At 43.1% G+C, this 12531-nt stretch overlaps 1 protein-coding gene across 2 annotated transcripts; it reads right to left on the bottom strand.

The window, feature by feature from the left end:
- Positions 1-121: 121 nt before the first annotated feature.
- Positions 122-12399, bottom strand: upf2 (UPF2 regulator of nonsense mediated mRNA decay). 2 transcript variants are annotated; one of them, XM_057323656.1, is made up of 22 exons: positions 12272-12399; positions 11079-11445; positions 10201-10980; positions 9965-10125; positions 9698-9874; positions 9439-9576; positions 8984-9087; positions 8724-8809; positions 8528-8636; positions 8325-8438; positions 8125-8241; positions 7856-8041; positions 7472-7675; positions 6909-7184; positions 6492-6675; positions 5987-6132; positions 2610-2711; positions 2438-2536; positions 1992-2162; positions 1402-1543; positions 1192-1312; positions 122-1118 (listed from the first exon to the last, which is right to left on the bottom strand). In XM_057323656.1, exons 2-22 carry the CDS (start codon positions 11435-11437, stop codon positions 1109-1111), a joined length of 3786 nt encoding a protein of 1261 aa, XP_057179639.1. In that variant the 5' UTR covers positions 11438-11445; positions 12272-12399; the 3' UTR covers positions 122-1108. The 2 variants fall into 2 exon arrangements, with proteins under 2 accessions (XP_057179639.1, XP_057179640.1); XM_057323657.1 differs by having other exon boundaries at positions 1992-2159.
- Positions 12400-12531: the final 132 nt, after the last annotated feature.

Below are 12531 nucleotides of genomic sequence, written 5' to 3'. Positions count from 1 at the left end.
CGGCAACAGTCCTCCATCGCACTCGATTATGCTATATGTAAATGTTTTAAACAAAACTTCATTTATACTCCTGAATAACATCAGGCAGTATTCTCATGGTATATAAAAAAAATCCCAGACACACCTGTGACAGAGATGTTTATTCAGGCAACTGAGTGAAAAGTTTGAGTAGAAAACAAAGCAGAATCACTTTACAACCCATTTCAAAACACAAGCTATCACTTTTCACTTATGACATGAAGAGATTCAAAGCACAACAAACACAAATGACAGAAAATCCCGACCGAAATCACATCAAATCCTGACATTTAAAAATCTTTCTGTAAATAGACACTCGTATGCCTTCAAATGGGACGCGTCACATGATTCTCTGTCTAATTCGAGTCAGGTATCAGACAGACCTATCCCACCCACAGACACGTTTCTGTACCGCATTCTGTGCGGCTGTATTACAATAACATCACCTGCACTAGTTTGTGAGCTCACCCGGACACAGCGCTGACTCGACTCGACACGTCACCACACTGACACAAAAATGACACAGAAAGTCGCTTTACTGCAACACAGAACATGTTCACAGCTGCGGTTATCCATGCAGATCACGTACGGCATTCCAACGCTGAGAACAATATCAGGAGAAAGAATAGATCGAGCGAAGCAATTCGATCATGAGCTGAAGGTTTGTCTGAAGAACTAAAGTGATGCGTTCACCTCCATTACAGTTCCAACACTGGACAATATCAAAGTGCATCAGTCAAAACAAATCACCTTTGTGTCGATACACAGACGCTTCAGTTCAGCGTCACGCGTGCGTGTGCGTGCGTGTATGTGTGCGCGTGCATAAAACTCTCTCACACCTCTACACACTCTTACACTGTCTGTGTCCATGAATGAGTGTGTGTGCGTGCGTGTGTGCTTGACTCCCTCTTCATCACCTCCAGCTGATGATGCTCCACTCTGGTTGCCGTGGTCAGGCTGGAGTCAGGTGGGCGTGTCCGTAATAGGTGGGTGTCCATCCCAGAGCAGGTGGATCCAAAGCACGGCTGTCTACCTGTCTGTTTCTGTCTCTCTCTCGTTATGACTCCGTCATGTGCTCATCCTGACATCATCAGCGTCTCCTGCAGAACAGTCATGGGTCAGTGAGACAGAAAATCTGTCAAACGTTTTTCTGTAACTGTGTTCGAGTCTGACCTGCCACCGGTCTTGAATATGAGGTCAGCGTTCGGGGCTCCTTTCGGGTGTTGGTATCGCGGGCGGCGCTCTCTGTTTGTGTTGGCGGGTGCCGGTCTCTGAGCGAGGGACTGCATCATCTCTACACGCACATACATACAGCAATGAATTCCAGAGTGAGAAATGTTTTAACGAATATTTTAAATACGGAGTGGAGTATCTGTGACTCACCCTGATAATCCTCCTGCTCCTGACGCTCATTGATGTCCAGCGTGAGTTTCTTCATGCGCATGCGCTCCTCCTGCTCGGCTTGCTGCTGGTTGAAGTGATTCGCCGCCAGATGAGATGACAGCGGAACGTTCAAGATCTTAAACTGCACACACACAAACAGAGAGAGAGAGACGTGAGTAAAGATACTCATCAAAAGACATGTCAGATTACGTCCATGAAGTTGATTTATTACAGGAGAAACACAGACTGATTGCCTTTGTGTTAACAAGTACAAAAACCGGCAAGAAAATATTTTAAATATAAGATGAAATACTTTATTTTGGTAAAATATAATATGTTGCACTCTAGATGTATTTATTCCAAAAAACTGAAGGAACCATAACTGGGTCAGTGAGCCACACCAGAATGAAAACAAGACTTGCAGTGTGTGTGTGTGTGTGTGTTTGTGTGTGCGTGTGTGTGTGCGTGCGTGGTAGTCCAACAGTGCAAGCGTTGTGTGCTGTAGTTTACCCTCCCAAAACCACATCCTGAACACACCCTTCAGACCCAAAACCCTTCCAACACACAAACACACACACACACACATGTACCTGCTGTTTGTTGCCTTTCCGCGTGAGCATGACAAACTGCATGGTGTTACTGATGTCTGCGTCTGCATCGGCCGTGCAGGAGGGGGCAGGGTTTTTCTTCAGCTGACTCTTTAACTGCAGAGGAATCGACACATCCAACTGATGTACCTTCACTGCCTCTCCACTGCGCTGCTACACGCACACACACACACACACACACACACACATGAATAATACACTAAAGAGAAGAAGTGTGCATATCCTGTCAAGACAGGAAGTTGACTGAACCACAAAGAACAGAAATGTGTATACGCTCATGAGTGCAAGATGATGTCATCAATGTTTCAGTTTGTTTTTTGTTCAGTTTTAAATAAACCTTTAGGAGAACACTAGCCTGTAGATGACCTCAAAGCTAGCAGACATGAACTAAAAGCTATAGAAATACAGTGAATTGCATTTATGTGCACCTGCAGGTTTTCCAGCATCATCTTGTCCAGCGCCTGGATGAAGTCCTCATCCTCCGCACACGCCACGTGCTTGAGCCCCCCGCCACGGATCATCACCTCCTGACCAATGAAAGAAGAGCGTCAGAATAAAGCACAGATGACAGACACGTCTCTGAGCTCTAGTGTGACTCACATTATTCTCCTCATCCGTCTCGTTCTCTTTGTTCGAGTCCGTCAGATAGTCGGTGTTCTCCTCTTCCTCCTCATGTTCCTCTTCCTCATTCTCAGAGCCCTCCTTCACATGAGAAACACAGAGTTAGTCAGCATAACTAGTGAAGCCTTTACCATCAGCTGCAAACATTCACATCGCATCAGGTCTTTATCACTATAATTGTCATTCTTTCTCTCAATTACAAACTTTATAAACATGACATTTTACAAGCTGCAATTTTTTCATCATTTCATTTCGAGTATGTGGGGAAATAACATAACACTACATTCATATTTTGGAAAGTAACACATTGTGTGCAAATGTGGTATTTGAACAGAAATGTTCTTTTCCTTTATTTTTTGTATAGCCTAAGACGGAAAACCAACAGAACCAACAGACAAAATAGTAAAGAACAAACTATACTGACAACAACACAGAAAAAAACACAAAGAAAAGGGCGAAATTGTAGCTCAGTGGAAAGAGCATGTTGCTAACAACGCCAAGGTCGTGGGATCGATCCCAGGGGATTGCACATACTTAAGAAACAAATGTATAGGATAATGCAATGTAAGTTGCGTCTGACAAATGCATAAATGTAATGTAATGTAAATGTATGTATGTTTGGTTCTCTATTCAGTGTTCCAGCATTTCAAGAAACAAAGATTTTAAAAGTAAATAGATCAGGGACAAAAGGAGGGGGAGTGGAGAAAGAACAAGATCTTCATGGTGATATGTGTGGACATTTAGATAGTGTAACCCATTTTGGGTTTTTATATGTTAATACCTTGGGAGTCATCAAACTTTATTACAGGTGAATTGACCCCCTGCATTATTATTATTATTATAAAAGGATCCTTACTCATCGTGATTACATGGTTGTACTGATTATCATCTTGGTTTAAGCATGGTTCATTATGGTCAAGGTTATCCGCTCAATGAGAGAATCGCATTCAGCACTAACCCCTCCTCAAAAAATAAATCAATAAAAAGCATGAATTAATCCTAATGTAAGTTACAACAGGTTGGCCAAGTAAAATCATTCAGTGTGTTAATGACATTAAAGGCGTTAAAGTATCGATGCGTTTAAGTGATAAATATGTCAATCTATGAGTTCAGCAGTTACATACACACATACAAAGACAAACTCATTAGTACACCCATCTACCTCTGAAGTAAATTATTAATTACTTAATTAATTCCTGCCCTAATGTTTAGGAAATGCAGGTAGTTAGAAGGTAATGTGGGTTCTGTTTCATGTGATAAGTTTAGATTAAAATAAGATAAAAATTTCTTCCAAATGTCAATGTGATGAAGTAGACATCCCCGCTGGGTACAGCGCATACATCCACACGTACAGGAACATTTTCCCCCTCGGTGGAGCGGGTGCACACGCAGCCCCGACAGCCCATGGACAGTTCCCCACGCTACACTCTGCTAGGCTATGATCCATTAAACATTGTCCACACACATTCATGTTTGTTTTGTTTAAGTCCATTGTGCTTGTTCCTGTTTGTTTGCGTTTATCTTGATGTAGTCAGACGTCTGGGTTGCGCCGAATCGAACCGCTGGGTGGTGCCTGAATTTATTTTCTTTTTTTCATTTTTGGCGCTGCGCCGGCGCACTGAGCTCAGAGTCCAACGAAACCATTTATGTTTGTATAGGGGTTGCTGTTACGACAGAAGTTGTGAATTATGTCACTATTTTGTGTTAGTTGTCATTAAATGTAGTTTATGCATAAATCACTGCATATTTATGCTTACCTATGTTCTTACATTTTTTATGATTGTAGGAGCCAAACTGTGTTAAGGTTATGTGTTATTTCCATTTTTGATCACTGAGTGGCACTGTGAACATTTGCCTTTAGTATAAGACCATTTTATAAGACGCGCACAAGCCTGACCCCCAGTTAACTTCCGGTTTGTGTTTGGCTGGTGTCTAATAATAGAGCTATAATATTATATAAGTGTATTAAATAAACGATTTGTTGAATTTTGTTGTATGTTCATTTTATGAAATAAAACATTTGTTGAATGGGTCCTGTAGTTTGGTCGCATTTAAAGAAACGGTATGGTACACTGACATCTAGCGGTTGAGCTTGGTATCGCAGTCTACATTCAGAATATTGAGGAGACAAATTTAGCCACGTAACACTTCTTCTCGGTTTCTTTTGATTGTTATCAGAAATAATCTGCAGGCACTTTATTGCTTGTGAATGTGTACCGGGTCACAAAAGTGTGTATGCGCAGTAACGTTTATGTTGTTAAGATGAAACCGTCTATAGGTGGCCTTGCTACTGTTGTAAGCCAGCGTTTGACCCAGAAGCGCAAAAAGGTTTTTGACCGCAACAGCATAAAACTCATGGACATTGTAAGATTCCTTTGTACGTGTATTGGATATAATTGGACATTATGCACGTTGGTGTTGTGTGGAGCCAATAAACGGTGTACGGTGATGCAACAGAAAACGGTCTCTTCATTCCTTATAGAGATATGCAAAGAACGGCACGTGAAGAAACAACTCAGTAGCTTGAAGTATTAGATTTACCTCCTACAATGGTTATTATTATTTTAAAATGTTTATTACGTTTTGGAAAAGACTATCATTTAGTATAGTTAAGGTGAAATCGTTCTGACAGTCTGAGGGAGATGTTAATACCTAAATATGTGAAATTGCCTGTGCGGAGTAGCGTGGAATTGAAGAGCAGTGTTGGGTGTAACTAGTTACTAAGTAATTAGTTACTGTAATTTAATTACTTTTCCCTTGAAAAAGTAAAGTAAGGGATTACTCTTATTTTTTTCTGTAATTTAATTACAGTTACTTCTGATGTAATTAAACTAAATACTTTGTGTAATATGTGTGTGTGTAGAAGAGGAATTGACATCAAAATCCGTGCTTTAATGTATAATTCTCACATTTGTAATTAATAATAATACTTTATGTAGTTTTATATTATTTATTTGACTGAATTAAAAGAGCCGTTTCATGCCTATCCTTGAATCACTTAACTCATCAAGGTTGATGTAGGATATAAAAAGTAATTAGTAATAAGTAATTAAATACTTTTTGAAGAGAGTAACTTGTACAGTAATCCAATTACATTATCAAATATGTAATTAGTAACTAGTAATTAATTACTTTTTCAGAGTAACTTACCCAACACTGTTGAAGAGTCATATATTTTAATGGTTTTAGTGACGCACTCATACAGAGTTCATACTCTTAAGGTATAACTTAAGAATGACGTAGCATGAACAAGGTTTCGGGAAACCCAGCCCTGATTGATATTTTAATACCAGAACAGACGGGGTGGAGGGGGCGGTGTTTACCGCTGCCGATCACTCATGTTAGAGAACAGTCACCTCTTCCTCAGGATCGTTCATCTCGCTCTCATTTCCAGACTGTTCTTCGGTCTCGGCCCCTCCCTCGTCTTCATCATCATCCTCCTCCTCATCCAGAGCCTCATTCTCAGCCATCACGCTGGAGGAGCGACCGTCTTTCTCCAAACCTGAACACACCCACACACACAGACAGTGAGAGGAATGTGGCTACTGACCGAACAGCATCCGGTTTGTCCAAGAGATAAAAATAAACCAGCGTTACACATTTTTACCTGGAACCTCAGTTTAAAACCAGACAAACAACACACAACAGCATTCCAGAAAAACAATTCGGTCTTTTTCTTTTCTCAAACTGACACGATTCCACCTGCTGAAGGAATGCGGCTCGTTCTCTGCACAGGTCACGCATGCGGGCGTGAAGAGAGAATCACTTAAGCTGTGTGTCAGTGTGAGGAATGCTGCCAGACAGGAAGTTAAAAACAGGAGCAGATCAACCGGTAGAGCCAGACACAATGTTGTGTTTTACCCAGTTTGACGAGGAGCTCTCTCTCCAGCTGTGTGACCTGAGCACAGGCTTCATCCAGAGATGAGCACAGCTTCATTTTGGGTCGCAGTAACTCCAGCGTGTCTGTGATCATGTACTCGATATCGATGGGGAACGGTTGCTCTTTACTCCACACGTCTAGACTCTTCTTCCACCAGATATACCTCTACACACACATTTACCACATTTGACAAACCTTTTCAAGACAATAAAAATATTCATTTAATCTTTATTCTTACATTACCAACTGAAAGCAAATCATTCAAAATCTAAGATTGTTTTAATAATCAAAAACATCATGAGATGAATCACAATATTGTAATTTTATTCTATTGAGAACTGCACCTTTTGTTTTAACCAGCTCTGATTGGCTGGTACAAATAAAGGGGTGGAGCTAACCTGGAAGTAGATGAGGAAGCAGTCTAGCTTCTTCTTGCTGGATCCGCGATCAAAGTACTGTCCGCAGGTGTCGAGTAGCGTGCAGACCACCCGTATGCGGAACAGGTGCTCGGGGGGGTCAAGGACGCCGGGAGATCCGTCAGTGTTCACGCCGAACGAGATGAAGGAGAAGAGAGTCCTGAAGATGACGGCAGACTCCACCATGCGATAGTTATACAGCTCGCCCAGAAACTTAGCGCTGCTGATTCGCCGCTGGTTAAACTTGGGCTGATTCACCTGAAAAATCAGATCAAGAAAACTCTTTTTACATGTACACCTTGACATTTCTACACCTGTGAATTTTGTAGATTAAGTTTAATGTTTTCATTTGTATATGTGTTCTGATGTCATTGCGTCACATTCAAACAGATGATCAACAGGAGCAAAAAATATCCAAGTTCTTCAAACACACTACCTTTCTGTGTGTCTTATAGCTGACAAACAAAATGAAGGCCCTATTCTTGCAAGATGTAATGTGATTGGTTACTGTCATAAGAAATAAAACAATGACATGATGTGCCCACCTCCATGCCCAGTCGGATGTCCTCCAGCACGCCGTCCACCACGTGAATGCCCACGTCCTCCTGATACGCTACCAGACCGGCCAGCAGGTTAGCCACGCAGTGGATGCTGTTGTATTTGACGTTCCAGATGTTGACCATACAGCATATCAGATAACCCTTGACGTCAGAGTCATGCCACGGTAATTTTCTCATCTGCCTCAACACCTGCACACACACACACACACACACACACACACACACACACACACACACACACACACACACGCACGCACGCACGCACGCACGCACGCACGCACACACACGCATTACATGAACATTATAAAATATATATATATATGTAAAAAACAACCATATCGATAGCTTTGTGGAGGGCAGACAACGTACTTTCTCAGTGGTGACCTTCGACAGATCTTTATAGAGGAGTTTGCGGATGTACTCCTGCAGCGGGGGTCTCTTCTTGCGGACCGTCTTCTCCATCGGTGGAGGGTTACAGTAGTAATAGGCGTTCTCGACCATCGTCACGTAACGCACATCCAGATGCTGAGCCTGTTTCTTACGCATCATCTGATCCTGTAAACACAGCAGTGTTAGTGTGCATGTGTTGTGTTTGAGTGTGTGTGTGTGTGTGTGTATGTGTGTGAGAGAGGACAGACCAGTAAGACGCTGGTGCGCAGGTGAGAGTCCGGTGAGCGGAAGAGAAATCGTCCACATGTCTCCAGCAGCGTGCAGGCCATCTCGATGTGATGATGAGAGAAATCAGACAGCAACATCTTCACACACGCAGACAGAAAGTATTAGAAAGACATCTGAATACATACATCTACACATGTTCAATCCGACGTGTCTCTCTCACCTTCAGACAGTGCAGCGTGTCGGTTTTGGAAAACATCTTGAATTTGGCCAATTCCCCGATAAACCTCACAGTCTTATTCTTGGTCTCGATGTTGATTTGATCTTTCTTTCTGATCTATGAGACACACATACACACACTCAACACACTAACTCGGATGTTTTTTCTCTGTTCTTCTGATGCGTGTATGTGTGTGTTTTCCTCACATGGAAGCGGAAATCTCCCTTGAGCATTGAGCAGAGATCTTCTGCTACATCAGACATACACGGGTGAAGAGTGGCCACCAGACGAGCGTAAAACGGCAACAGATCCAGCCTGAACACCACAAACAAACACATCATACATACAAATGAACAGAGCTGCGGCGCCATCTAGTGTTCATGAGAGGAACTGAACACACACCTCTGCCGGGGCACAGTGAAGAGAGCCCGAACCAACTTCCTGCGGTTTGATTTTGTGTTCATGTTCATACAGAAGTCCATCGCTGCCTGAGAGCACACAGAAAACATGTTTGTATCACAACCCTTCAGTGCATCAATCATGTTAATGTATGTTGAGTAAGTGTGTACATTCTAATATTCTAAATATTATGCACATCCACTTAAAATAATATCAAAAATAAGAACGTGTGGGTTTTGTGTAGTGTGTGTGTGACTCTTTACTTTATCAATGAGGTCCCTGTTGATGCAGTTTGGCATCTGTTGGATGAAGGCGTCCACGATGAGTTTGAGATGAGAGCCGGTGCTGGCCTCCTCATCCTCTTGTTCTACACAAACACACCAATCTCGTATTATTACACCAGATTCATCTGACGTGACACTTTTATCACACAAGACTGCTGTTGTTTAACACACATTTAAAGAATGATTATGGCACATTAAAACACAATGAAATGATCAAGAGTCTCGTGTATTTGTAGTAGGAGCCAACTGACTGATCTATGATGATGTGAGCCCCTACTTTTATTTATAAACAATTTCAAAATAAGCTCAAATCAACAGCCACAACAAAAAAGGACAAAAAAATAACCCCTGGAACATATTTGGTCTTTTCTCTCTGCTGCTGTTTGGAAGTCTCTGGTGCTGTCCTGCATGTGTGTTGTTGTGTGTGTGCGCACCTTGCTCATCCAGTATTTTCTTGGCCAGTTCTTCACTCTCGGTCTCATCAGCTGTGTCCAGTTCCAGAGGATCATCGGTGATGTCCAGAGCCTCCAGCTCCATCTCCAACTCCTCAGTGCTGTTCCCCTCACGCTCCTCTGCAACACACACACACCATCATCTGCATGAGCGTCTACATTTACCAAAAACTGCAGTACACATGCACACTGCATAACAATATACCCACAATGCATCACACCATAGACACGCAGTCGGTACCTTTCTTGTTCTGTCCGCTCTTCTCATTGTCTTTGAAGAGGATGGCGGGAACAAACGCCTTCAGATCCACCATATTCTCATAGAAGTTACGAGCGTCCTCGTCCTCCCAGATCCCGCCCTCCAGGTCATACTCTCCCGGCTTTCCTGGCGTGAAGATATCAATGCCTGGACCGTGCTCTGTCACATACAACACAAACAGAACACGTCAAACAGTAACTCCACCAAACATCAGCGTGACACCTTGCAGAAGAGAGATGGAGGTCACACCTTCCTGGGCGGTTTTATCTAGAGGAAGTTCAGGCATGTTCTCGTCCAGTAGATCAGCCAGAGTCTGTGTGTTTGCCAGGAGCTTCTGATAGGAGGTGGCGAACTCTTCATACTGCTTGTGTCTGTCTTCACTGAGCTCTCCTTTAGAGTGAAGAATCCGTCTGAAGAGAGAAAACAAAAGCTGAGTGTCATCACATCATTCACAACAGAGCCGATCAAAGCATCCCGTCACTCACCTGTTCTGTCTCTCTGTGTTTTGCAGCTCTCTGTGGTCTTTCTTCAGGTGTTTGGTGAGGGAAGTGAAATATTCCCTCAGAAGGTTCTGGAACGGCTGCTGTTTCTCAGAACTGATGATCTGACTGAGCGGGAAGGACAAGCCGAACTTCTCTGAAGCGTTTTTCACCTTCCGTGGCACCAGACTGGCGACATCATCACCGCAGTGCTTACAGAAGCTGATGATGACGGCCACGTGCGTGTGCGTGTCCCGGTCGGCACCGATGATGCTCTTCAACTGCTCGTAGATGAGCGAGAGCCCCTCTTTATCCGTGAACAGCCCCACAATGGTGAGCTCGGCGATGAAACGCAGGTCGGTGCGCAGTTTGCTGACGTTGGGCGTCTTCTCGTCTTTCCTGGCTTCAAAGTGTCTCTTCCACGCACCCAGCAGCAGTGGAGCGAAATCTGCGTAGCGCTGGTGAAACAGAGAGCAGAGGTGCACGGCACAGCCCACGTCGGAGATCTTCAGCTTGGCCTCCACCATGGAGCTCACGGCCTCGCCGATGTATTTGCTGAGGTTGAGCAAGTTGAAGTCTTGAGAAAGGGAGGCGCGCTGCTGCTCCGTGAGCGTGCGGAGCTTCTTGACGAACGCCGTGTTCTTCTTCAGACTGGAGTCCAGACGGCTGAAGAACGCCTCCTCTGGACGTGTCTCCTGCACATGCTGGTTCTTACCGCGGAGATCTTTCCTGCAGTGGTGACGCTCCCACGCCTCCTGATGGAGCTGCTCGGCCTCCTCCTTCTCCCTGACCACACACACACACACACAAGTTTCAGTGCTGTGAATCATATTTCAATGACAGTTTTATGATTTTCAAATGACATCAGACCCCAGAGCTCTTACTTGAGTTGAGCAGCCTCCTCCTCTTTCTGTCGTTTGGCTTCTTCCTCCAGCAGCTTCTTCTCCTCCTCCTCCTGCTGTCTCTTCTCATCCTCCTCTTTCCTCTTCTGCTCCTCCTCAGCCTTCTGCTTCTCCTCCTCTTTCTTCTTCCTCTCCTTCTCCTCCTTCCTTCTCCTCTCCTCCTCTGCTCGTCTCTTCTTCTCGTCCGCTGTCTTTCCTCCGTCTTTCTTTCCGCTCATTTTGGTCTCGTCTTTGCTCTTCTCACGAGAGGTGGTGGCGGCGGCCTGTCTCTCCGAGTCTCTGTCCTTGTTGCCCGTCTCTTTATCCTCCATGTTTACAGACTTCTTACGCTCAGCAGGCATAACTGCTCCTGTAAAACACAATATAATAATGACCAACTGATTACAAACTAAATATCAAGGGCTTTGTTTGGATTGTAATAATGGGTATTACACATCCACTTAACAAAAAACAAATAAAACAACTGTGAAAACATCTTAATTTTTATAGATATTTTATAAAGGGTGTTTAAAACGCCCAAAACTTAAATGTAAGCAATTTATATTTGTAACTGTTTCTAATTACTTAGACTGCCTACTTAAAATATTTAATTATATGGCAGGAGCAGGGCTGAGCAGCTCTGATCTAGACACTAATATCTAAACTAGAAAAATCAGATCACCGTATTGATCCCGCATGTATCAGAACCTGTAGGAACTTCCGGTTCCGCCGCAGGCACAAACAAACGCACTCAAAACCGACACGCGCTCACACACAAACCTTACATTTCATTATTTACTGCGTGTGTCGTTATATGATACTTACAAAGTATTCCAAGACCCAAACGACAAACAGACCAACAAAAACACAAAACTAATACGCAACACCTGCAGTAATTCAATCCGTCAAAATGAACGTCCTAAATTTGCATTTCACTGTTAAGTCAATTTAAAGACAATTATGTTGTGTAGCTCCACTATGGAAACAACCACATCGTTAATAAATATAAAATAAATGATCTTAACAATTTTATTGAATGTTTACGGATTAGCATTAGCCGTTAGCTGCAGCGAGGTCGCTCATATGTCAAACATTGACACATTTATACCACAAACAGACAGAAATCACACGAACAGTGAGATTTTCTCTCACACACGTGCACACCGATGTGTGTATTAAGCAAGTGTTCGTCTTACCTCATGTGCATGTGTTTATATTCATAAGTGAAGTGGTTAACAGACGGCGCTTGATAGTTTTCACTGTCAGGACCCATTAATGTGGCGCTCCAGCAGCGCCTGATCAAAACCCTACGTACACCCTTACAGATAACAATACGACATGAGAACATTAAAGTGTAACGTTACTTGTTATAGTTTACGTACTATTGATGAGTCAAGTGTTTGTTTAACTGCAACTCATCGGGTTATTGCATGATGTAGAAACCTGTGTTACTATA

Source organism: Triplophysa rosa, linkage group LG24, assembly GCF_024868665.1.
Source record: "Triplophysa rosa linkage group LG24, Trosa_1v2, whole genome shotgun sequence".
NCBI lineage: Eukaryota > Metazoa > Chordata > Actinopteri > Cypriniformes > Nemacheilidae > Triplophysa > Triplophysa rosa.
Note: the sequence above shows the minus strand (reverse complement) of the source record. Positions and strands in the feature narration are given on the sequence as shown.